This window comes from Microtus oregoni, unplaced genomic scaffold (assembly GCF_018167655.1).
Source record: "Microtus oregoni isolate MIOR12 unplaced genomic scaffold, Mior012 000021F_ref0000039, whole genome shotgun sequence".
NCBI classification, from domain to species: Eukaryota; Metazoa; Chordata; class Mammalia; order Rodentia; family Cricetidae; genus Microtus; species Microtus oregoni.
Genome location: NW_024543080.1, coordinates 1814358 through 1842224, shown reverse-complemented (window position 1 = coordinate 1842224; position 27867 = coordinate 1814358). Strand labels below are relative to the sequence as shown.

At 40.9% G+C, this 27867-nt stretch overlaps 1 protein-coding gene across 1 annotated transcript in view; it reads right to left on the bottom strand.

Annotated features, from left to right (window-relative positions):
* Nucleotides 1–6798: 6798 nt before the first annotated feature.
* The window catches only part of Prkg2 (protein kinase cGMP-dependent 2), a 102939-nt gene continuing 81870 nt past the window's right edge, over nt 6799–27867 (bottom strand). The window contains exons 15-19 of the mRNA XM_041671459.1: nt 24301–24464; nt 19222–19344; nt 17798–17860; nt 11600–11666; nt 6799–9844 (exon numbers count right to left, since the gene is read on the bottom strand). Of these exons, the coding sequence (XP_041527393.1) occupies nt 9749–9844; nt 11600–11666; nt 17798–17860; nt 19222–19344; nt 24301–24464 (513 nt within the window). The 3' untranslated portion in view covers nt 6799–9748. The remainder of the gene's footprint in view (nt 9845–11599; nt 11667–17797; nt 17861–19221; nt 19345–24300; nt 24465–27867) is intronic.

The window sequence follows — 27867 nt, the reverse complement described above, 5'->3', positions numbered from 1 at the left end:
AAGAATTCCTGGACAGAGGCTGTGTCTGCAATGTCTGCAAACACTGATGATAACTACAGTACTGTGGAGAGATTCGAAAGGTGCAGCTCTAAAGGTTAATTACTTCATCCTGGGCTAGTTTGAGCAGGCCCCATTCCTTACGCACCTCTGTGTCAGAACCAACATCCAGTGACTATTAAATTAAAAACATTTTGAAACCTATTAACTTAGAAGACTACTAAATACCACCAACTCCAAAGATTAGAATGTCATCAGATAACCCCTTTGGCCGACAGGGAAGTTTTCCCTATATTACTGTAACCTCGACTGTGACATACCCACCAATGTATTTCAAAGTCACCTTGATTTATCATAGTGGAACTGCTTCTGTGTTGTAACATAGAATTTGGTGTAATCTAAATCTGTATTCCTGGGCTGTGGTGACTCAAACTGTTCCCAAGAATAAGCTATCTCTTACTCCCTTTAAGATGAGATCTTGTGTTTTTTTTTTTTTCATTGACATATCTGTTCTGCTCAAGATTTTTCCTGCCTTTTAATTTTTTTTAACTAGCGGGGAAAACAAACTCAGTCAAGATCCCCAGATGGTAACACTTCTTATCACAGTAATATAAAAGTAACCGATAAAGAAACTGGTGCCAGGAAAGTGGCGTTGATGCGTGATGAACTCGATCATCTTGGGTTTTGGAGGATGTGGAAGACTTTGGGTCTTTGGCTAGAAAAGCCATTAAATGCTGTGGGTGGAGCTTGAAATGGCGTTTTCGGGGGAACCTGCAAGACAGGAGCGCTGAGTACAGCACAAGAAGTGGAAGCCATCTCCAGGGATTTTATAACAATGATGTCTACCTGCGATGTGGCAAGAGGCCACCTATGTGATAATGTAGCAGAGAACCTGCATCCTGACCCTGCTCTTGGAATTTGCATAAAGTTGCATTTTAAAAGAAACAGAGGAGCTTCTTTGGTGAAGAAAATTTCAAGCCCTCATAATTGAGTCTGCGTCTGCGGCATGGTTATCAGCTGAGTTCTCACCTCCTATGTGGATCTGCAGGGAGGCAGCAACAGATGAAGGGAGAGGGGCCACAAATATGCGATTAGGAGAGGAGAGAAACACTAGGGAGCTTAAGGCTGCAGGTAAGTCATGTGCTGAAAAAGAGGCTGCAATTGTTAGACTGTCACGGTTAAAGAGAAGGTCCCTGCTCTGCACTGTAGGAAAGGTGCCTTGAGGGTAAGACTGCTCCCAGCCAAGGCTCCCACTTGTGAAGGAGGAGAGCCTGATGCCTTCCCTGCTCCTAGAAGGTAGAACCCCAAGAGTCCTTTTATTTGCATCACTACACAGAGGCTGATTCAGCTGTGGTCCCAGGGTCAAGTTCTGTCCCAAATGACTATCAGAACCGGGCAGGGTCCTCTGTTTCGCACTGCCTTTGAAGACATGAGAGATACAAGATGAGGTTCTTCCTCTATGGTTTCAGAGATCTGAGGAAGCCAGCCAACATGTGACAGGGTTGGTGTTCCTGTGAGGAGGCGGAGAGGGCATTCCATGAAGCTGGGAAGGGAAAGCATGGGTTGGGACAGGAACCACAAATGGCAGACCAGCGGGACATCTGCGGAGAAGGGTTGCTCCCATGGGGTGGAACCGGTCCCAGAGAGAAAGACTAGCTGCAGCCAGCTGAGCTGGAGGTGCAGAGTCATCTAAGCCCCCTTGAAATTGAAGCCCCAGATACCAGACATGGAGCAACAGGATTTGGTGTTTTCCCTGTTCAGTTTCAGTCTTCCTTTGGTCCGATCTTTCCTTGCCACATCCTCATTCCTCTGTTTTGGAGTGGGGATGCATATTGTATGCCATATTGCACTGGAGTTCTATAGTTTGATTGTGGATTATACGAGGAAGTCACAGTAAGAGACTTTGGACCTTTGAACAGAGATGGTCATGCGCCTATGGTAGTCAGAGTTTCTAGAACGAAGAAGCCTTAGAGATTAATAAAAATCACTTTAATAATAGTGTGCATCTGGCTATGGTTAATACCCAAAGAGGAGTCAGTCATGAATAAAAGCTTTTCTAACTTTATAGTGAAGTACTATTGTAGTAATATGGGCGGCGGGGCTGCGTCCCCAGCACCCCGGCTGCCCACATGGCTAGCTTATGCTCCGAAATAACAACACACAAACTGTATTCATTTAAACACTGCTTGGCCCTTTAGCTCTAGCCCTTACAGGCTAATTCTCACATCCCAATCAACCCATCTCTAATAATCTGTGAGCACCGGTCTTACCAGGAAAGATTCAGCATGTCTAACCTGGCGGCTTGCTTCATTGCCTGCGTCTGCCCGGGAGAGCGGGAGCATGGCGTCTCTCTGAGGGGTCTGCTCCCGAGAGGAGAGCTGTTGAGTCTGAGCTCACTTCCTCTTCCTCCCAGCGCTCTGTTCTGTTTACTCCTCCCACCTATCTTCTAACCAATGAGGGCCAAGCAGTTTCTTTTTATTTAACCAATGACCTTCCTCCATCATACTATTATTAAAAACTCAGAGAAAGAAACTGGGGTCTAACCTGAAGATCAGAAAAGCAAAGCAACCAGCCATTGGCTCTTACCTGGACCTCAGTCCAAAATGGCAATCTTGCCTCCAGGAATCTCAGAATGAGACTGAGCCTGAGAGCTGTCTCCTCCCATTTTATAATCTTCTCTAGGGCTGGCATTAAAGGGGTGCACCGCCCAGTTTCTATGGCAATTAGTGTTATCACCGCCTGGTCTATAAGGCTGACCAGTTGGGGCTGTTTGACTCTCTGATCTTCAGGCAAGCTTTATTAAATAAAATACAATTGAAATGCCACTACAGTATAGATTTTAGGCTTATGTATTACACATTGTTAATTCCACCATTCAAGGATAAGATTGCTACTACAACTTAAAGTCAAATTTGAAGCAAGCTTTAATTAAATACTGTCCAGGTTGATGCACTCTCTGGCCAGGTCCATCTCTGGTTTTCCAGAAAAATGACCTCAAATCACATTTTGCAGGGGCTTAAGAGGGCAAAATCCATAAGTGCCACATTTCCTATGAAGTCTAATCAGGGGCAAGCATACATCCTGCCTGTTTACCTACTACCTACACCTAATCAGGGGCAAGGGTACATCCTGACAAAATCAGGTGCAGATAGGTCAAACGAACTTGTTTAGAGTAGTGAAAACATGTGGCTTGTTATCTCCCATAAACAATAGCCTCCTGATGTCCTTGGACAAGGAGTTTGCATATCAGAGGCATTTTTTTTCATGGATTTCGTAGGCATAGTAATTGAAACTTAAAGTGTAAGTTTGGCTCTCACATCCCCCCACCCACCTTGAGTTGTATTCTGAGTCAAATCCTTGACTCTGTGACAGGTAACTATTTACACTGGGATCTAATAAACATCAGCTTAATGATACCCAGAAAGGAATTGACATTTAGTTAAGGCATCAATGATTTAAGAGCCAACAGCAATAAGCAGAAACAGAACGTCAAAAGGCCCTGTGATGGCTAACACAGAGTTACTATCTAGAAAGAATCTGGAGATGAGAATGGGGAACAGTTTTTTACTTCATTTCTGGTCCCCTTTATTTGCAATATTTTTTTGAGTACAGCCAGATTATTGCTAATGTTTTCTCTTAAAGCTAAACAATGACTTCTCTGTCTTAAATTGAGCAGGTTGAGTGCCCTATCATACTATAGAACTATTTCAGCTAATGATAGATCTGGGTCTCCTTGTTTTCAAAAGGTACCCAGTACATCAATAGGCACTATAGATAGTTATTTTGTTCCCTATTTCAGGGACTATCCTTTTGATCGAAAATTCCAGCCCATTTGGGGACAAGGGGTAACGTACTCTCTTCTGTAACTATTTTCTGATGAAAGCACATTGTTGCCAGGGCCCAGGAGAGCTGGAATACTAATAAAGGCAAGAACAGAATTCAGTCATTGGGACATTCATCAGAAGCATCTGGTTCACTGACCCAGCTGAAGGGACATTGGCCGGACAGCTTCCAGCAAGCCCAGGGCTCAAAATCATTTGTAGCAGGCTGTAGTCAGCATCTGATGTGTGTGGATGGTAACAGCCAGCCCCATGAAAATCTGCTGAGATATATATATAGACTAGGGACAGAAACTAAAATTTAGTAACATTTTAGTAATGTAAGAAAATCTTACATTTGAAACTTTCAGGACCATTACCCTTGGAGTTGGGGGAGCGGAAAAGTCCCATGACCAGGTTGGAGGCAGGGGAGAGAGAAAGAGACGAGAGAGAGAGAGAGAGAGAGAGAGAGAGAGAGAGAGAAATATTTCACTTTCCTACTTTCAGGAATAGAAAGATAGGCAGATGGGAAAACTTAGGCTATACTTCTCTGGAGTCCTTTACACCTGTAAGAGGTGGATCCAAGTCTTATGGCTCCCTAGATTCTCTGAAGTTTACACGATCTTTTAGTTTACAAAAAGACTTAAAAGTTTTAGATATATTACAAATCTGAACTGAAATCCACTAGAGTCTCCTGTTGCGGGAGGTCCTTCCGCTCCTCCAGCCAATAGCCCCTGAGATACCAGCCCATTGGGGCGTGGTCTCTCTCTCTTTAAAAAAGCGGAGTCTTCCCTCCTCTCTCTCTCTTACTTCCTGCTCCGCTTTAGGCAACTAGACTCCTTCCTGATTGCGCAGAGGGCTGTTGTCTGGGATAGTGACCTGTAAGTTTTTCCCCTTTAAATAAATACCACCTTATTAATCATAATTCCAAATTGCTGTGGGATTGTTTGTGACTTATGCCGACAGTCTCCCTTATCTAGACTCAGCCTTATTTGGAAGTTTCCTTTATGTCCTTTGTCAGTTGAGCCACCTTGAGACACAGTGACAGAGAAAAGAAAGCAACATAGACCAGCCAAAAAATTACATTTGGTTATGTGAATATTCTGTACCTCAAGGCTTATAAGTTGACTCATAACCAAACTCTAGAGAAATTTTTTCTTGTTTTGTTTTTTCCTTATGATGTGGAAACAGAAAAGGGGAGGTGATGTGGGATTCTCCTCTGTATGTTGTAAATACCATTGATTAATAAAGAAACTGTCTTGGGCCTGTAATAGAATAGAGACAGGTAGGTGGGGAAAACTAAACTGAATGCTGGGAGAAAGAAGGGCGGAGTTGGAGAGATGCCATGTAGCCCTGCCAGAGACAGATGTCAGAACTTAAGCCGGTAAGCCACAGTCACATGGCAATACACAGATTAATAGAAATGGGTTAAATTAATATGTAAGAGTTAGCCAATAAGAAGATAGAGCTAATATGCCAAGCTGTGTTTTAAATAATATAGTATCTGTGTCATTATTTCAGTTCTGGGTGGCTGGGACAAACAAGCAACTTCCTTCCTACACCCTTAGTTTTGTTCTATAGATCTAAATCTTAGATATTTCTAGGAACTTTTTAATACTTTTATTTTCTTTCCTAAGTGTAACTGTGAACCAAAAACATCTACAACACAAGATTCAAGAGTCAGAGAACTAGAATAACTGCTTGGAGATTGTGCCTCTAGATATAACAAAGACGCTACACCCATGAAATCTTGACAATATGGTTGCCTAAACTAAACCTGCTAAATGACATCTCCAGCAGATATGTGAATGTAGATGAGGAAATCTCACAAGGTTCTACTTCCAGATGAAGAGGTACAGACAACCAACAGCTGCTTAGAGAAGGAGAATCAGTCTTCTTCAGCAGCGAGCCTCCTGATAGGTTTTCAAATCCCAAGTGGTCACTGCTACATTCATGTACATGAGAGTTACATTAAGTGGATTCAGTAGGTCCTGTGCACGCGCGCACACACACACACACACACACACCGAAGGCATGAGAAGAGTTGGAGTAAGGAGAGGGAAGGGTAGAAATGATGTAAATATAGTATCATGTCCTGTACTAATGTGGTGGGCCAGATTCACACATACCTTGAGTTGAATGCAGTCCACTGGCTACAGGTTGGATACACCTCTTAGAGTCTGCCTGTGCCTGCATTGTCCCCCATCTCCTAACTCAAATCTCTGTCACAGTTACCCTTTGATCAATTTCACCATTCAATGAGGGTCAGGGCAGATGACTTGTTTACTTGTTTCAAAGGCTTTCAGGCCTGAAAGTACATACTCAAGGTGTACCCAGGGGCTCCATCCACACCTGAGTAGGATTAGGTGACAACATCCGGAATGCTGGGACTGAGCCTGCTGATATTTTTATAGAGGCTCCTGGGAGGGAACAAATTTGTTTTGTGTATGGGAGTAATACGATAAGCAGCCAAAAGGGGACTGTGGCACTTTTAAGACTTGCTACGTAAGATTTGAAACTTTCTTCATTAAAAAGTCACATATGTAGAAGTTCATACATTGTACCCTTCCTTCATGTCTGGGTGGGCTTACGTTTCCATCACTAGAACACAGCAGACATACATAATTTTAAATCACTTCCAGAGTAACTCATGGAGCACCGCTATTTCTGCCTTGTTGGCTAGAACCCTCTTTCTAAGATTCCAGTGCTGCTCTTGAGGTATCTGGCTAGTTTAGGGATACCATTGTGGAAAGATGCCAAACAGCTGAGACAGCAAGTATAGGCTAAGTGGTACAGTTTTAGTTGCTGAACAGTTCAGCTCAGGCACCAGATGTGTTGGTGAGGAAGGTCCCTGGTCATTCTAGCTCCCAGCACTGGTGTTGTGGAGCAGATAGACAGATCGCCTTGGCTACCTGTCTAAGTTCCTGGCCCACAGGATCTGCTAATGACAAGATGATGTGAGTGTTCTAAGATTAAGGATAGTTTATTAGACGTGTACAACAACGGGTACCAGCCCAGACAAAAAACATTACAACTAAATTGGGAATGAAATATACACGTTTAAGGCCAATATGAGGCTTTGGAAACAGTCAACAGTTGGTGTTCGATATAACTGTAGAATCTTTTGTGAATGAAGCAATGGCTGTAAATTGTCCTAGCATGATATCTGGCAATAAAGAACAGGATGGATTATTATGTCAAAAGAACACACACATTTCTGAGTGATTATTCTTTGTGACCAGCTAGTATCAATATTTAGGTTCAGTGTTTCAAAACTTTAAATGTATATTTTGAAATTACAGAGGAACAAGAGTGGATTTATTAATAAGGTCATGAAAGTCTGGGTCTCATCTCTTTCTTTTCTACAAACTTCATTTTTTTCATTCTCCAAGACATTTTAATACTTAGGTAAAAATTAATACAAAGATGAAAATTTGACCCCATAAGGAAAAATCTGATACATGAAAAATTAGTATTATGTTCTAGAAAAGAGGAGTTAAAAATGATTTAATGATTAAAATATAATGGGATTTTCCATACTTCCATGTGTGTGTGTGTGTGTGTGTGTGTGTGTGTGTGTTCATGCACACATGTGTGCAAATACAAGCACATGTGCATGTATCTGTAATTCATGAATTTCAAAATGTAGGTCAGTTCAGTAGAGCACTTCCTTTTGGGGATGATCAATGCTTCTTATAAACTGAAGTTTGATCAACCATCCTCACTGCAGAGACTTGATTTAACTTAACAGTTCTGCATACAAACACCACTGACACATGGTTCAGAACTAAGTGGTCAATAAGGCCGCTTTAATTTCAACAGATACAGTAGCAGTAGTTCCCCTTGACGCATCAAGGATCACTTCCCAGACACCAGGTAAGGATCTGTCTGTAAACATCACTGCACCTTTGTGTTACAAGTAAGACGCGAGTACCCAAAGGCAAATCATCTTGTCAAGGTCACTGAGCTAAAAATCAAGCTGAGATTAAAAGATAATTCAGTCTTACATATCTTCATCTTTATAAAGGAAACACAGTAAAAAAAATCATATGTGAGAATTACATATGATATGACCACTCACAGGAAAAATTAACCTCTAGGTTGGGTTTTAAGTCTATACATGTGGTATTATTCTCTTCAATTAGAATAATGGAACAATTTTGAGAATACTATTGTTATTATAACTGTACAGTCCTAATATCCATCCAGTATATCCATTTTCTACCTGTATATGTTGGTAATAACAAAATATATACATGGAAAAACATATAGTACATTACAAACCAAATGCAAATAAAATATTTTTAGACTTTAGAAATTCTTAAAGCATGTTATATTAATCCTATTAAAAATGGCTTTTTTATATACAATACATAATCTTTAAAAATCTACTCCAAGAAACAAAACTCTTTGGTTCATCAAAAGGACTCTAAATATGTAAATATAATTTATTAAGGATGCACTTTCTTATTCTGGGCCTCGCTTATCTGGCTTTAATCTTCAGGAAATAAGTTGCCGACTTTCTATAAAAAATGAAAAAATACGTGTGGAGTTGGTGAAGTTTGCTTTTCACATAGAATATTATCATATGAAAATACAATCAGAAGTTTGAACGATACAGGAATTAGGAATGATGCAGAATGCTGTTTCTACCCTGCCGGATTAAAAAGATAGAGCGAAATTTGCCACCATTTTGGAAGGAAGAGAGGAAGCAGTTGTGCTCAACACCCACCAACACTCACCGGTGAAATCCTCAGGGATGGGTGACCAGGGCACAGAACCTCTCCTATTCACTCTTTGGAAGACTGCTAAGTCACAGCAGAAAGAGAGCAGATTCTGAGAGCTCCCTTGACTTCCGAAATCGTATCACATCCCCAGTAGCTTGTGCTGTAATTATATACATGACTCAAATGCTTTAAACAAAGCCACTAACGCCTCAGTGATTACAACAAATACCAGCATCTGCCAACCGGCTTCTCAATAAAGAGTAAAGGTGGTCCTTCTGTTCTTTGTGTTTATTAATAGCAGTAATAACGGACTAAATAGTATATCTCAGAGTTTGAAAGGATCAGCAACTTTACCTACCAGAGTTCATTGTGCTTAGTCTTTTGTGGGAAGGAAATGTCCTTCGTATTTTGTTCCACCAGGTTTTCTATTTTGCTAGTGGAAATATTTTTTAATATAAGGTAAAACATTTCCAAAGGCCCAATATTTAGCCATACTTTCTAAATGATTTCTAATGAAGATACTGAAAAATCTCTGAGGTATCACAGCTGACCAAAGGAAAAAGAAAGTTTTTGTTTACTTTTCTAAGTCATTAAAAATAATGTAATTATCTGATTTGATTAACTGACTTCCTTAAGTAACTGGTATTTCTGACTAGTATTCAAATGTTTTCTTTTCCCTGGATGGAATCAGAAAAACAATTTAGTGTATTTTTAGGTTAAAAGAAGATGAAATTCATGATTTCTGGAAACCACCACTTGAAGATGTCACAATATATCCTTGGTGTCTGTTCAGCCCTGGAAAGATTCTTCTAAAGTTGTTTATATTCTTCCTTCTATCTGGATGACTTAGGTGCTCAAGAAGAAAATATTAATATTTTCTTAGGATTCGAGGCAAGAGAGTATGAGTTGTAGGGAGTAACAGATCTCAGAGAAAACTATGCTATGCCAGCAAAAATAGATCTGATCAAGTAAAAGGGAGGGGACAGTCTTTGACAGCGGAGACAAATACAGAATGGGATACAGGGGTAATTCACAGCATCTAAAGGAGATGTTCTCATTCAGAACCACATCTAGCCACTCTGCTTCCGGGATCCATCAGGATCTTCTCCCTGATGATCTTCCAAGAGACCTTCCTGATGCTCTCACGAGAGGAATACTCAGCACGGTGTCATTGACCCTCACATGCCTGCCGTCACTTTTCTTCTGTCAGAAGTCTTTATCCCAGCCTGACATCTCATCCGGAGGCACCCCCCTTTCAGGAGGATACTTGTCAAAGTAGCTGTGATCTATGGGACCACTGAGCTAATGGAGAAAGGACAGAGCAAAGGTGAGGATCGGGGTGAGCAAGCATGCCAGTACGTCATAGTCTCAGCCTCATAAGACCATCCCATTAGATGATTAGATAAAGCGAATGATTTGGTTCTTGGTTACATTCCTCAGGAGCTACCAAACCTGAGGAAGTATTTCCAAAGGAAAAGTGAAACAAGTACTATCTACCTTCTTTTTTCAAGTTAAGAAACAGTTTCAAAACAAATTTAAAAATATCAAAATTTATCAGAATTCCTCTTTCATTTAAGTTTCTTACCAATATTGAATTTGAACAGTTCATTCAACCCTAATAACTAATAAACTATGCAAAATAGCAAACAAATGGACAATTCAAAATCTTAGTAATGCTGAAATGTCACTAAGAGAATAAAATGACTCTGGTATTAAATTATTTTGTACCAAGTGGTTTGAAATTCTTTACTTAAAACAAACTGCAAAGCACCTAATTAAATAAGATGAGGAACAATTAATGGCATTATTGTGATTTATTATGGTGTGTTGGGAGTTTGGGGGCCATTCGTGGGTCATGCTGGACAGCATAGGCTGAGAGAAAGTGGAACATCACGTGACTTGGGAGCAGTGTGTCAAGAACTAATAGTCAACATTCTACCAAATTTATGTGAGTGTTGTCTGAAAGAATTGTGGAAGCCGTGTCTCCCTTTGCTCACTCAGACATCGATAGCTCAAAGTTTGCACAAGAGCTATTTTATAGTAGAGAATGAAATTCTATTCTGACATATTCATTTAAATAATGTGATATCGCCCAATTTCTTAGACTACACTTACTGTAATTTAAATACCATAGGAGATTAGATATCTATTGATCATTTAAAATGTACACACCAATATTGTTCTTCCTGTTCCTTATCCTTATTCTTCCTGTTCCATTCTGTTCCCCCTTCTAAATTTTTCTCAAAGGCAAATAATTTTATGACTGAGCATTGCTCTTAATCATTCTTTATATGCCTTACATTTTAGTTTATTTTTCCTGTTTGTGTAATAATGCAAGCATTTCTTTCATATATAGATATAAATACATTTTGAGTAGCACGTGTTGTTAGGTGACAAATATATCCCAGTTCTTATGGTAAATAATAATAAAGTGCATTTCATCTGGGCACCTGAGCAATTCTGATGACTTTGAGATTTAGGAGACACTGCCATATATTTAATTCCCGAAAGGCGACCTCAGTGCTCATCAAATAGGCAATACTATTATTTTTATTTGTGTGTATTCATAGAGCATATCTGTGCTCATTATACATGTGTAGGGATACTGCACATTGCACATATGTGTACATGCCTGTGGAATCCACCTCATTGCTTTCTACCTTATGTTTGGAGACAGTATCTCTCCCTGAACCTGGAGCTCATCAGTTTGGTAAGAAAAGCACTGGTGAGTTTCAAGAACCCTGAGGCCTCTGACTCCCCAGTCTTAGGATTACAGGCACACACTACAATGCACAGCTTTTTATGTGTGGGATCTTCATGCTGCGTGCAAGCACTAGATAAACTGAGCCTTTTCTCCAGCCCCAGCAATACAATTTAAGTCCCTATATCATAATTACTGGGACAGCCTCACCTATTAAGTAATATTTCAAAGAGGCACCTAAAATCTTTTGTGTACATGCTATCTCACTCTTCCTCTCCTTCTCCCTCTTTCAAAAATCTGTTTTTAAAACTAGTTCCTAGAAACTAATCGAGGGAATTTCACAGCAAACTCCGTACCTCTCTTCGCAAAGGTGATGGAAGGTTCCGTGCTTTCAGGCCCTCCCAATTAAAACCATTTAACCACCTAAAATGAGAAAAATATGGAGGGCATTACTTACATAATAAATAACTGGCATTATGTAATAAATGGATAGCATTACATAATAAATGAATAGCATGTCAGAGCATATTTATCAATCCAGTTTTTCACTACCTACCTCGAAAAGTGATGCTGCAAGCAGTCGAAAGTTAAAGGAGAAGGAACTGTTTTGACCCGTTTTGTGTTAAACTCTTGCCTACTAAGCACTCACACGGCCCAGAAATCATCCTAGATATTTTCTTGTCACACTTAGATTCATAACTTATAGTCCATCACCTCTCCAGACTTTCAGAACTTTATTCCTTTCTTTATGATGTCCTCATTTCTTTTCATTATTTTTATTTTTTAGATTCATTTATTTTATTTTATGTGTACAAGTTCTCAAAGAATTAATAAAAACATGATTGAGAAATAAAAAGTCAACCTTAGAAACAAAAACGACAGAAGATGTCGAAGAAACAGTGAAATGCCAGCTCGTACTTGGGTGCTGTGTTAGAGTTAAGGGTGTATTAAGGTTAGGAGGGATAGAAAGGCATTACAAAAGGATGAGGAAACAACACTATCTGGGTCACCCAGAGAACGACCACAGGGCAGAGTGGAGCAATGGCGGTGACGGAGGCAGCAGCTGGGAGTCTGTCCCTGTTCTCCATTTGTCACACCGGAAGTCAAACGTTCCCTCCTTCCACAGCCTCACCTCACTTCACAGTTCTGGTCTAGTCCTTGATGGGATTTCCCAGCGCAAGCCTAATTTAGCAACGGATTGGGATCCAGTGTGTTCCACTTTAGATGCCATTTTGATAGAAGCTCCTACAACTCTCGTTAAAAAGCAGGAGCCAGACAAGAGTGTTAGCCAATGTCTGCCTATCCTCTGTCCCTGTGTGAAGCCATAGGTTTTCCCTCACTACACACCTTGGCACTGAGTGGGGGTCCCTCTTCAGACATTGCTGGGTACACATTTCTGCAGGATCTTCTATTGCCACCAATGCTTTTTCTCCAAGGAACCCCAGAAACATTAATGCTAACCATCACTGTGATTCCACTGAAGAAATCATCCCTGCATTTCTCAGCGTGCTTGCTGCAATTTGATTAATGATGACATTTACTTAGCGTGAGTGGCCTTTCTTTTGATCCTGGCCTTTGAGGCTCGCTGCATTTAATGCAATGCAAGTAACAGGACACACACATACGTGAATAACATTCAGCGAAGAAACGCTGACACCAAGAGCAGAGAAACTGTTTGTTTTCAGGAGATTTGTGGACGCTCTTCTCAGAAGTAATGGTAATGTATTTGATATCTTCTCCTGTCAGGAAATGTATACTTATATGCACCCAGGTTCACTAGCCTTCCTTTAAAATAGGTGCTAGCAATCCCAGAGAACCTAGACAACAATGAGAATCCTAAGACAGACATATATGGATCTAATATACATGGGTAGCAGAAAAAGACAAAATCTCCTGAGTAAATTGGGAGCATGGGGACCTTGGGAGAGGGTTGAAGGGGAGGAGAGAGGTAGGGAGAGGAGCAGAGAAAATAAATAGCTCAATAAAAACGATTTTTAAAAATACATATCAACAAAACATAGGCATTAAGAGAAAAGACTGAAGCCTCATTTCTAGGTTAGCTAATAAACAAAGGAGCAAAGATGACTTAATAAAGAATGCACAAATTGTGCAAGTTCATATAATAGGTGTTATGCTTAGGCACACATAGTTTTTTGTAGAAAGCTGGCATGAAAATTTTCTTTTAAAAATTAATTTTGGACAGAGGAGTAGAAAAATCTACATAAACGTTAAAATATTTTCAAAAGATTTACTTTATAATTTTTTAATAATATATTTGTGTATGTGTGCCCTTGCACATGTATGTATGTATGTGTGTGTGTGTGTGTGTGTGTGCACCCACTTCAATGCGGACGCCCAATGAGGAGGGAAGAAAAGGGTGTCAGGTCCCCTGGGACAGAACTCAAGAAAGCCATAGGCTGCTGACACAGTTGCCGGGAACTGAACGCATGTCCTCTGCAAGAACAGTATTCGTTCTTAACCACAGAGCCATCCCTCCAGCCCCTTAAGGAATGCTGCTGTTGCTGATTCTTAAGAATATACTGGTTATTAAGAAAGCTATTGTCTTGGGAGATTTGTATGAAGTTTAAAGACCCCATTTATCTAGAGAAACACACATAGGCTTCCCCACCCACACCCTGAAGTTGTCGCCTAGTTTGATAGCTTAGAAAAGGAGCCAGGAGGAGGAGAGCAGAATGAAATTCTGCCTTTCAGTGCAGAGAGCAGCATGCAATCTGTTGTCTCTTGCCAACTTTCCCTTACATTCTGACCCTGAAGCTGTCAGTGGCAGGATTCTGCCTATTCCAGAGAAGGAACAAATCATCTCTCACGGGGGAAGAAAAGTCAAATAACAGCATGCATTTGCATGCACATCCTGCCACTGTCTGGCTGCTGCATTGGAAAGAGCCTCAGGTAAATAAGAAGAAAAACACAAGACAGAACCGCTCGGCAATTAGACTCTGTTTTCCAGCCACCCCAAAGCTAAGTATGAGGACTCCTTAATGAGAAAGAGGGGGACAAGATAATAAGAATCACTTTAATTGGTGGGACACTTGTCAGTACAGGTTTATATGTCATCTTCTAATGAGAAAAGAAACTGTGGCAAAGTATGAGGTGCAAAGGAGAAGATAAATTGGATTTTAAGATAAATCGAAAGCTTTGCAGTTGAAGGCAATCCAGAGGATGACACAGAATAAAGTATTACAAGCACTTTAATGTCTGTGAAGTTGCAGAAGAGTCTGCCTGTGTGTGTCTGCCTGTCTCCCTCCCTCTCTCTCTCCTTTTTGTTCTAATTCACCCTATAAGGGAGCTTGATTGCACAATGGCGAACACACTGCTTGATTGTGGGGGAGGGGGTCATGAATTCATACAGCAGGACATGCTGTTTAGGATTTATTTATTTATTTATTCATTCATTCATTCATTCATTCATTTCGCAGCTGCTGTTAAGAAAAACCAATAGCAGCCACATGCCTCCTTTTGTACCCATACTGCTAGTGTTCTCCTGTTTGATTCGTGAGAAACATCAGTGAAGGGCAGTAGGTGCAGCTTAGTAGTGCATATGTTTATCATGCTTGGAACTCTAGATTTTATCCCGATTCTCAGCACACACGCACACAGAAGCACCACCCGCCCATCTGAGAGGAATAAAACATTAGAGGTGTTTTTAGTTTTCAAAGTGGACATATCAGTCAATTCAAAGGCTTGCAATAAGAAAATTCTCATATTTCTATGTGGGATCATCAAAGTATAGTTCAGGTGATATTTTCTGTCTTGCAAAGTGGAAATAAAAATGACTGGACTCTCTGAACATGGCGAACAATGAGGGCTGATGAGAAGCCAAGGACAATGGCACAGGGTTTTGATCCCACTTAATGTGCTGGCTTTGTGGGAGCCTAGCCTGTTTGGATGTTCACCTTCCTAGATATGGACGGAGGGGGGAGGACCTAGGACTTACCACAGGGCAGGGAACCCTGACTGCTCTTTGGTCTGGTGAGGGAGGGGGAGAGGAGTGGGGGGAGGGGGAGAAGGGTGTGAGGAGGGGGAGAAGGGTGGGAGGAGGGGGAGGGAAATGGGAGGCTGGGAGGAGGTGGAAACTTGTTTTTTTTTTCTCCTTTTCTCAATAAAAAAAAAAGAAAAGAAAACATCTGAAAATTCCAGGTCTTGCCAAGGATTGTTTAAAAGCCTTAAATCTTAAAGGTTCAATGTGCTACATATGAATATTTAATCAAATCAGAGAGGATGCCAAGGAAGTTATTGGGGGTCTAACAGCCATTAAAGGGGAATGCTAGATGACCCAAGAGAATGACTCACCATCATGAGTCTATAGAAACCAATGTACATCAACAGAAAAGTAAATGGAGGTTTCAGACCTCACAGAAACATTCAAAGGACATTATATTTTAAATGAATATATAGTATTATTTAAAACTAAAATAGAATACAAGTGACATATGATAAGTCACGAACTGAGAAAAACTAAATGTAATTTGAAAATATATTAAATAAAAAGGTTTAACAACTAAACTTCCGAACATCATAAGTAACAAAGTCAATGACTCTCCAGTCTTAGGGGCTGTGAACCACAGCACAGTTTGACTTCTTACTCATCTCTTTACTCTTCAATTGCTGCAGAAAGGATTTTAATACATCAGGATATGCTTTCTGTGAGGAGCTATTGATGGAGGAAGGTCATTGGCTAATAAAGGAACTGCCTTGGCCCATTTTATTGGTTAGAAGACAGGTGGGAGGCGTAAACAGAACAGAACGCTGGGAGGAAGAGGAAGTGAGCTCAGACTCCACAGCTCTCCTCTCGGGAGCAGACGCCTGAGAGAGATGCCATGCTCCGCTCCCGGGCAGACACACGCCATGAAGCTCCAACCCAGGATGGACTAGGCTAGAATCTTCCCGGTAAGACTGGTTCTCATAGATTATTAGAGATGGGTTGATCGGGATATCAGAATTAGCCAGTAAGGGCTAGAGCTTAAAGGGCCAACCAGTGTTTAAATGAATACAGTTTGTGTGTTGTTATTTCAGAGCATAAGCTAGCCAGGCTGCCGGGGTGCTGGGGACGCAGCCCCACCACTCATATTACTACAGAATGGCGCCCAACGTGGAGCTCGAACCCACGACCCTGAGATTAAGAGTCTCATGCTCTACCGACTGAGCTAGCTGGGGGAACACGCCCCCCAAGGGGCGGGACCTATCCCTACAAGCTATTTAGACATTAGCAGGCTTTAAAGATGCTGGCGCTGGGCCCCTCCCTCACAGTGCACAGCTTGTAAGGCCGAGGACTGGAACTGCAGGACTTCATTTATTTTTAAATGAGCAAAGTCATTTCTCTGGCCCTGGAGATGTGACCTCCTGAACTGCCCAGAAAGCCATCAGTACTATCTCCAACAGGATCCAGAATCCCCAAACCTTAGAAGACTACAGTCTAGTAGGAGCCTTGACAAATCATTGCCCCTCCTAACGCAAAACAGGAAAACACCCTTGGGAAAGCTGTCTGATCATGGGCTTCAGGAATAATGATAAATTATTCCTACACACATAGGCTGGAGCGATGGTCCTGCTCACCTAATGATAAATCCTAACTACACATACAGGCCGGAGCGACAGTCCTGCTCAGCTTGGGTACTCTCACCATGGCACGAGAGCACTCAGCTCTGCAATGATCCCTTTGGCCGCCACATAATCTTATCCATGGAAGCCACACTTTATTCTGTCATAAAATTTCCCCTATCTTTGCTACTACACTTGCCTCTTGTGAATTATTGTAATGGGGCTGTAAGGATTGAAGCCCGAGGTGACGCCAGAGCAAGATCCTGCATAGTCCCTCCCAAAGGCTTTGCTTTCACGGCGCCACAACGGAAAGACTCATTAGTTGGTGTCGAACAGTGAGTCAAAGTGTACTGCTCTCTTCTACATCTCTTGTAGAATTATATCCCACCTTACTTACAAATTCAATGCCAAGAACATTATTTAATCCCTCTACAGAAGCTAGGTTAGCAATAATAAAAACAACAGTGGATAAAAACTGTTTCTATGACTGAAAGATGTGATTTTACAGCTTTTAAAATAATTTTGCTCCTTCTTGGCATGAATGTCCGACATTAGAGAAATCACATTGAGATGATTCGGGCAACTACAACTAGCAAACTACAAAGAAACACTGAACACCGAAACACCCAAAAGTTGAAAGCCTGTAAAATGAAGACAATGGTCTCCTAAGAGAACCTGCCATGATCTCCTCGTGTACTGGTGACGCATATGTCAGGCTGATACCAGATAGGCTCCTCTGGGGAGAGGGAACCTGAAGTGAGAAAATGGTCCCAGCAGATTGGCCTGTGGGCCAGTCTGTAAGCATCCTCTGTGGCCTCTGCATCAGTTCTTGCCTTGACTTCCTGAATGATGGTCTACAAGCTGTCAGATGAAATAAACTCTTCCCTCTCCAAGTTGCTTGGGGCCATGGTAATTATTACAGCAATGGAAACCTTAAGGCACCTGGTTATTCTATATATTTCTATTTTTATCTTGGCAACAAAGAAAATCGGTACCTGTGCTTCTTAATGTCGTTGATCCCATTCTTCAGATTCCCCAGCCTTTCTGTTGGATTTTGCCTGGAATAATTTATGAAAGAAGTTTATAACAGTAATATTTGAGTGGTTTTAGATAATTGAGTAACATTTGTTTTTAAATTCATAAAACTTTCATGAGATCCTACTGTGTGGGTCAGCCACTTGAGTACAGGGAGAGAACAAAGTCACGACCCTCTCACCGAGGAGCAATAGCTGAGTGTTGATATATCTACCAGTTATTTATATGAGCTTTGCATAGATGCTGAATAAATGCTATCTTTCCAACTTGGCTAAGAGAACTGGAAAATACTTTAGAGTTTCACTTACATGGAACCTGTAATTCAGTAGTGTGCAGGAATCCCAAACTAGGTTTAATGACTTTACTAACTTTAGATGTTTTTAAAAAATCATCAAAGATAGAGCAGGGGATATTGTAGAACAATGCAGTTTAAGCAAGGCAAAACAAAACAAAAACTCTGGAAGTCTCCAATGTTTTTCTGAAAAATGATGCTTTTTGGTAGTAAGTAGAAGGCTGCAATAATTTAAAAGAAGACTAGAGAAATACTATTTTTTAAAAGACTATTGGGGGGCTGGAGAGATAAGCCAGTGGGTAAGAACACTCATTGACTGTTCTTCAGAGGACTCAAGTTTGGGTCCTAGCCCCCACATGACAGCTCACAATCTGTAACTCCAGCCCCAGGAGACACAATGCCCTCTTCTCACCTTTGGGGCCACCTCTGTGTGGTGTACAGACACACATGCAGGTAAAATACCCATACACATAAAATAAAAATAAATCTTTTCTTGAAACCTATTTTAAAAGGAAGAAAGAAAGAAAGGGGGAGGAAGGAAGGAAAGAAGAGGAAGGAAGACTATTAAGGAGCTGGAGAGGTAGTTCAGTGGTTAAGGAAATTTGCTGTTCTTCCACAGGACCTGGGTTGGGTCCCCAGCACCCACATAATAGCTCACAACTGGAGTTCCAGATTTGATTACACCTTCTAGGGTACCAGGTATGTACTTGTGCACAGATATATACTTAGTCAACACACACACAAAATTTTCAAAAATAATTTTTTAACTTAAAAACTTCCAGTGAGCAATGGTGGCACAAATCTTTAATCCTAGCATATGGGAGGCAGAGGCAGGTAGATCTCTGTGAGGCCAGCCTGGTCTAGAGAACATGTTCCAGGACAGGCTCCAAAGTTACACAAAGAAACTCTGCTCCAACACCCACCCCATCCTCCTTGCCCCCCCCAAAAAAAAACCAATTTCCTTCAGTTATAACAGCAACATAAAAAGTTCAAGTTGCAAACACAGAAACCTAACTGTGAAGCATCTATGCACAGTGGGTGAAAGCCTTCACACTTCCTCCAACACCAAGCATTGCTAATGGTCATTCTCACCTGCAAAGCCTCCGGATCAAATCCTCAGGCCTCCTTGTTATCTTCCTGGGAAAATCCATTTTTTCTATTCCTTTGAGAATCAAATTGTATGTCATCATTTGGTCTATTCCAGAAAAGGGTGGGCTGGGGAAGATGCAAAATAGAACACACTTCAATGAATGTCTGAGAGAACTTCGCTTCTCTTTTCCTACTTCTCCTCCTCCTCCTTCCTGTCTTTCTAACCCCCTCTTCCCTTGTTAGTTACTTGACAACAGATTTGGTTATATTCTGGAGAAAAACTTTCACCAATTTTATATCACTTAAATGATCCACACAGGTAAATTGTCAGGCAGTGATAATCACTAGAAAGAAAAAAAAAAGCCGAGGAGACAGAGAGGGAGAGTAGCTGTAATTTTCTCTTTTTGTTTTTAAGTCAGTGAGTAGGAAAAGCCTCTTCTTTGAGCTGACAGAGGAGTAGGCGGCTGACTGGACAGAGGGAGTGGATGGGCTACACACTTGTTTGTGGGCACCGACTTCCGAGACAGGAAGCGCGAAGGAATATGTCGGGAGTGGGCAGCTGTGGGCAGTGTAGGTGACAGAGTGATTAAGCTGTGAGGGGAAGCGAGATTATAGCAGCATCATATGCATCTAGCGAGCTACAGTAAGGATCTGGGGACCGATTCTGAGTCAGCAGTTGAACTTACAGCAACCGCAGTCATCTGTTTTTAATACAAGAGATAAAATACAGACAGGGGTGCTGAGCCTGGCAGCCTGGGAAGCAGTGTTGACGGTGGTGAAATAGACATGGTCTATCTAAACCGTGAAATGTGCTACTTATGCCCCTTTGTCAGGTTGATCCCATAATCTCGAAGGGATGGCAGCTGAGAGCTGACGCAGCTGATGAGGTTCGGGTTGGGCCATGAAGGACTAGGTTTGGCGGTCTTCTGAGACAAAGTACTGGCTGTCCATCTTCTTCCTAGTGAGGATCTCATAAGAAATCAGAGGTCTGCTACTAGAAGAGTCCACACTAGATCTCATCTCTTTCCTAAGGCTTCCAGGCTTCCAGATTGCAAGAAATAGATGATGTTCTTAAAAGAAAGTCACCCAACTTACAGTATTTTGTTATACAGCCTGCACTAAGGCTGATGCTAAAGTTAACAGGATTTTCTAATGTAGTGGATGCAGCGCAGAAGAAAGAAAAGGGAATCGAGGACCATGTTTGGCTGGAGAGTCCACAAAATGGAACTATTGTCACTAAGAGAGGCAGGCAAACGAGTGCCTGTCATTTGGATCTGGGCTACTCAGAGGCCTGATCCCCAAGCTGTCTCGCAAGGGGAGAGCAATGGAACTTTTGAGAGTGAGACATACTGCAAGAAAGTTAGATTACTAGGGAGATGACCCTGACTGTGATATTGGGGTGCTCACCTCCTCTTTTGCATGTTCTGGCCACTGCACAGTGAACAGAACTGTTTGCTACATGTTCCTGTCATAGTGCACCATGTTCAAAAATCTACAGGGTCAATCAATGAGTCATAGAATGGAACTAGGAACCAGAACAAATCTTTTCTTACTCATAAATGATCTCAGGTATTTTATTTCGCCACAGCAGTGGAAAGCCAAGTGACTCAGCAGGTGGTACAGCTAGTTACAGGGAAAAGAATCAGGATATGATGCAGAACCACATGGCACCGCTGGGCAGGCAGTTGGATTTATGAGCCTAGAATTGAGGAAAGTCACTAAGGAATTATGGCTTGGGTCATCTCATAAGGTTTATGGCCATAGGGCTTGAGGATATTACCCTATGAGTGTCGGATGGAAAAGGGGCCAAGGTCTGACTGGCCCAACATTAATCTATCAGGAAAATGAAAAGAATCTGGAATGGAGACAATAAAGGAGCAATCAGTGTAGGCTAAGGAAGGAGGAAGAGGCCCTGAAAACCACCTAGGTGAGTATTTCAAGGAATGCTGAGTAAAATCTGGTTGAGATGAAGTTAGGTAGCATTTTGATTCATATGTCATTTTGATTCCTAAAACACTTTTTTGTCTGGTTTAGTTGATCTAACTGTTGTATTGTATCTCAGTTATGTTTGTGCCCTCTGGAAAGCAATAGTATTCACCCGTGACAAGATACAATAAAATAAAAACAAAACTTTGAAGCAAAGGCAGTGTATCAAGTTTTCAATAGCCTGTGCTCCATGTATGAAGACAACGAAGGAGGAAGCAGAGGCACTGCTGTGACATCTTCAGTACACACAGATCTATACGCATGACCTCTTCAGTACACACAGATCTATACACATGACATCTTCAGTACACACAGATCTATACACATGACATCTTCAGTACACACAGATCTATACACATGACATCTTCAGTACACACAGATCTATACACATGACATCTTCAGTACACACAGATATATACACATGACATCTTCAGTACACACAGATCTACACACATGACATCTTCAGTACACACAGATCTATACACATGACATCTTCAGTACACACAGATATATACGCATGACATCTTCAGTACACACAGATATATACACATGACATCTTCAGTACACACAGATCTATACACATGACATCTTCAGTACACACAGATCTACACGCATGACATCTTCAGTACACACAGATACATACACATGACATCTTCAGTACACACAGATCTACACACATGACATCTTCAGTACACACAGATCTACACGCATGACATCTTCAGTACACACAGATACATACACATGACATCTTCAGTACACACAGATCTATACACATGACATCTTCAGTACACACAGATACATACACATGACATCTTCAGTACACACAGATACATATGCATGACATCTTCAGTACACACAGATCTATACACATGACATCTTCAGTACACACAGATCTATACACATGACATCTTCAGTACACACAGATCTATACACATGACATCTTCAGTACACACAGATACATACGCATGACATCTTCAGTACACACAGATACATACGCATGACATCTTCAGTACACACAGATACATACGCATGACATCTTCAGTACACACAGATACATACGCATGACATCTTCAGTACACACAGATATATACACATGACATCTTCAGTACACACAGATCTATACACATGACATCTTCAGCACACACAGATACATACACATGACATCTTCAGTACACACAGATCTACACACATGACATCTTCAGTACACACAGATCTACACACATGACATCTTCAGTACACACAGATCTACACACATGACATCTTCAGTACACACAGATCTACACACATGACATCTTCAGTACACACAGATATATACACACATGACATCTTCAGTACACACAGATATATAAGCCCACATGCATATTTGCTACTGGGTTACTTTGTTTCTTTTTCTTTTTGTTTTCTCATTTTTCCTTGTATCCTAAACACTAGATTGGGCAACTAAAAATAAACTTTCCTTCTGCCCTTCCCTGAAAATGTTTGGCCAGATAGCTTTATGATGGTTCAAGGCCACGTTAGCAATTCCAGGCTGTTGTGCTTTCTCCTCCTCCTTTATTTCCCCAATTCATCTTGCTATTCTACATGACACATATCCCAGGTGACGAAAACCGATGTGTGTATTTTTCTGTAACTCCAAGAACCACTATGTCACAACCTCTCCCCTAGTAATTTCTATGTCGAGGGAAAAAAATATTGGAAAGAGCCCAGGGTTAACCACACCTTAACACACTTGTCCTCCACGATGACCTGGAAATTTTCTATTCTTCAACCCACATCTTAAATGATGATTATTTGAACATGGTTATAGATAATGAATAGTGATTCCGATAAAATACGGATTTTCATTTCCTCAGTGTATGTGGACAAGGATGTGGACCATGCTGCAGGTAATTTAACAGAGTTAGCTAATTAAATGGCAGTATTTGAGATATTTAAGAAGATCCTAGCACAGTGGTTGAGTCCTTCTTCATAGCAAGCAAAGCCCTGTTTAGACTTTTGCTGTTGGAAAAAGAAGAAAGTTCAAGAAGATTCCATGAAATTGTGTTTTTTCACGTGCATGCTGATATTTATATCCCTCCCCCCACTAACAAACCCACTTCAGTATTGCTTAGAAAATTCAAATCTCTTGGAAACTAACGTTGAGCACAACCGGCTATAAAGGTCCAAAAGCACACATGTGTCAAGGAAGGCAAGTCACAGAGAGAGCCAGAAGATCGGGATCAAATTACTGATCTCAGGCAGATAGCTTTGTGGCCTAGTTGTCTAACCTGTGTAATTTAAGCAATAAAATAATAAAAATATTAATTATAAAATAATAATAAAATTCCTACCTTATCTTATCCACACAAGTGTATGAAAACTAAACTAGATTATATGTAGATATGCTTTGCAAACAGTGAAGTATTTTACACTTGTGGAGTATGCTGTGTTGCCTTTGAACGAGTGTGTGTGTGTGTTCATGTGTATTTGTGGGTGTCTTCAATATTAAGAACCACAGCAGATTCATTAATCTTATCCTTTCATCTCTTTGGAAATGGCAGTCCACTCGTAACTGCTGAAACACACGCTGTGTCTTGACTCTGTTCATTAGCACCTTAGAAAGGAGTTGGCAGGGCATTTAAAATTCAAATTCACCACTGTAGCTTTCTTTTAACATTTCTGGTTAATGATATCTGGGGAGATGGAAGAATCTGGTTAAATTTAGTTTGATTGATCGATGAATTTTACTGAACTAGGAAAACAGCTTCATTTATTTAAATTAAATTAAAGAAAACTTTCACCAAGTCCAAAGCTTTTGTTGCTTCTATTCCTGGATTATAAAACCTTCACATACTGAATGTGTTATCTGTAACAATGAAACTTGCCATTTTAGGTAAATTATAACAATCCTATACTCCTTTGCTTTAGCTTTCTGAATCTTCTATCTATATTTTAAACTTCCTATTCAAGCCCTATGCTTGAAGTAGAGAGGAAAAGGAGAAATCTTTAAAAAGATATTTTCAGATTGTTAAATTTTGTATTTTTATCATTAGTGAACTGTTTTGTACTGCTCTGAAGACAGGGCTGGGCAGCACTGAACTGAGCGCTCTCACTTACTTGCCCGTTAGGAGCTCATATACTAGAATTCCCAGGGACCAGAAGTCCACGCTGAAGTCGTGTCCTTTGTTGAGAATGACCTCAGGGGCCACATACTCTGGAGTCCCACAGAATGTCCACGTTTTCTGCCCAGAGCCAATCTTCTTGGCGAATCCAAAGTCAACCTGAGACAGGATGTCAAATAAAACTGAAGATGTTATAAACTCTATACTGCTCTTAAATTATTGCAAACTCTATGAGAATTTTCATCTGATCCACACTTCCTTTAACACACACACACACCATCTCAGATACTCCTTTGTATGTCATGTGCCAATCAGGCTGTTAAGAGAAAGTTTCTTCATGCATACCTCATTACCCTTGAAGACAACTGAAATTCATTCTTCTGCTCCCAGCAAACATGTCTAAAGTATATTTTAATTCGCTGGTTTGCCTAATGGGTTGAATAGAAAAGGGGGAAATGACAGAGACATGTGCCTTTAAGACTGCACCATGGACTAAAATAATAGCAAAGTGCAGAGTTTGGGAATCAGTCTATTGCTAGGAAGGGAGGCTAAAACCTCTGCCTAGTCCTAAAATAAAGACAAACTGTTCACAGTGTGTACCTCCTGTTGATTTCAGCAGTGAAAGCAAAGTCAACAGCATTCTTCCCAAGTCTGCTCTGAGCTCCCAACACTTCTGGTCCCCACTAGCATGGTGGGTGGTAGATAGTACAGGCTTTAACTTGCTTAAATGTAGGGTCAGCACACACTCTGACGTGGATTTTGTTCTGGGATTATCACACTGAGTTTGATAATGAGAAGCTGAGTGCTGGGAAGTTTATGCATGTGCGGCAAACCTGGCATTCTAAGATACACAGCAGGGAAGGAGACAGTGGAGGGAAGAGTAACATCCAGCACATTTGAAAGACAGGAGGGTGTGGGCACCATCTACCAGGAGGTGACACCTGGGGTTGTCCCTGACTGTGGGTTAGGAATTCTCTCCCTCGGTAAGAGGTCAGCGCCCCCCCCCCCTTTTGCAATGCATCTCTCTCTTCTCCAAGCTTTTACCCAATGAATTCTGAAGACCAGACAAGAAAGGAGATCAGAGCTTCAGCAGCCCCTCACTGAATGGCGCAGTGTGTATAACTGAAACCCAGCCCTGCAGGACAACAGTGAACTTCTTCGCACAGGGGAGGTAAGCATGTACCCATTCATCTCTAGTGTGTACTGATTTCATTTTAACTTTCTTCTACCTCCCTCAGGTAAAAGGAATAGACATTCTTTCTGGGCTCACCGTGCCCATTTTAATGGCTTCATTGCATGTGGATAATTTCAATAACATGGCAATAATCTATGCTTTAAAATGGAGAAAGTCAACATCAGGATCAGCCCACATTTTGAAAAGCTGGGGCCAGAAACTTAAACACCCAACTCCTTTGTTTGTTCAAATGTTGTTCACATTTAACACTTTTGTTTTTCCCTTAAGAAGTAAATCTCTTAAAACTCCACACCCCTCCCTTTTCTTTGACTTTTCATACTTATCACAGAGTAACAAAGATTTCTTTTCTTTTTTTTATTAATTACATTTTTCATTTATTTTACATACTGACCACAGTTTACCCTCCCTCCTTTCCTACAATTTTCTCCCCCCACCTCCCATATACTCCCCTCCCCAGATACTACTCCTCCACATCCTTCAGTTCAGAAAAGGGCTGGCCTCCCACAGACATCAACAAAGCAAGGCACATCAAGTTGAGGCAGGACAGTTTCTTTATTGAAAAGGGGAACTGAAGCAACCTCAAAGTGGGCTTTTCCTGTATGCCTTCAACTACACAGCATGACTCACAAACATTAAATATGAGAGATGGCTGGGAATATTATAAAATTAAACTCTGTAACCAGCTGAGATGACAATATCTACATATTCCTCAGAGAAAGAAACAATAGCGAAAGCCCTTGCTAATTTTATAAAGACTGAAGTTTAAGAGGTGAGGAAACAGCACTTAAAACTGCAATTGCATATATGCATACACAGAAACACTGCATTTTGTTGGATTATAATAGCCTCTAGTCTTTTCTTTAATTGTATTTAATTTCCCTTTTAAGAATTACTAGAAGTTTATTTGATATTTAGGAGAGCTATTTTAATTTTTAAAATAATATATTTTAATTTGAATTGCTGGTAAGTTCTTGCAATATTTGTATATTGGCTCAATGAGGTGGTAACAATTATACTAGCATTTGAAGATTTACAAGATTGGATCATTTTCTTCCTCTACTTGGACCATACCAACTTTGATCTAATACATTTGGCATTCAGAGCTACCCAAAGTTGTGTCACTAATGTAGAAGATGCCAGACCTATGTCAAGTTCTGTACATTTTATATCAGAAGCAAATTCCCCAAACCCATCTCAGCACCATGGCTACACCAAGGAGCCTTTCCCCTTCTCTAGGCAGCAGAAAGGTAACCTTCTTTTTCCTTTATTCGGTGACAGTGAACATCATCCTAGAGCAAGTACCAGGATGCACACAAACCTCTAGCTCTCAAGGAGCTTCTATCAAAAAGGAGAGAAACATAATGAGCATGGAAATGTGTCATCAAAATGATACAATGTCACCAGATAAGACATGTTGTGGGGAAGCCTACAGAAGATTTAAGTGCAGATGGCAAGACAAATTGCACTTGAAATAAGGGAACCAGGAGAACATACTTCAGTAAGGCAGCATTTGAACAGATTTGAGCAGAAATCTGAATGAAATAAGAGAGAGTTCTGTAAGCATCTAAGAGGGTCCTGCCAGGAGGAAGATACAGCACAAAGGCCTAAGACACAAACACCGGTGTTCATTTCAAGGCCTGTCAAAATTAATGAGACTGAGCCACAGTACATTGACGGGGGATTTCCCTCTGTATGCTGTGAATGCCATTGGTTAATAAAGCAGCTTCTTTGGGCCTATTGCAGTGCAGCATAGAGCAAGGTGGGAATTCTAAGCAGATAAGAGGAGGAGAGAGTAGGCAGAGTCAAGGAGAAGCAGTGGAGCCTCCACGAGGGACAGATGCCAGATGGATGGAACTTAACCAGTAGGCTACAATGACATAGTGATACACAGATTAATAGATGGGTTAATTTAAGGTATAAGAGTTAGCCAGGAATGTGCCTAAGCTAACAGGCCAAGCAGTGTTTTAATAATACAATTTCTGTGTGATTATTTCAGGTCTGGGCAGCTGGGAACCAAACAAGCAGCTTCCAACTACAGTACGTGGAGGCAAGGAAGATATGCATGAAGATCTGCCATGGGTTGGCAAAGCACAAAAAGAAAGAGTATGATAATTCACATCCTCGAGGGATCTTGGAGAGAAGAAAGCAGATGCCCTCTCCCTTTGTTTTCAAATTCTGTTTGAAACACCAGGCTTTGGGATCTCTAGAAAAACTATACACAGATTTTTTTTTAACAGTCTGCATTAAATTTCCACTACCAAGGATGGCCTACATTGAGCCAAGAGTTTTCAAACATACTTCTAATGGCTGAAATAAACTAGAAGGATTTGAGATACTTCCAAACCTAGAGCTGTGGCTGCATCATTC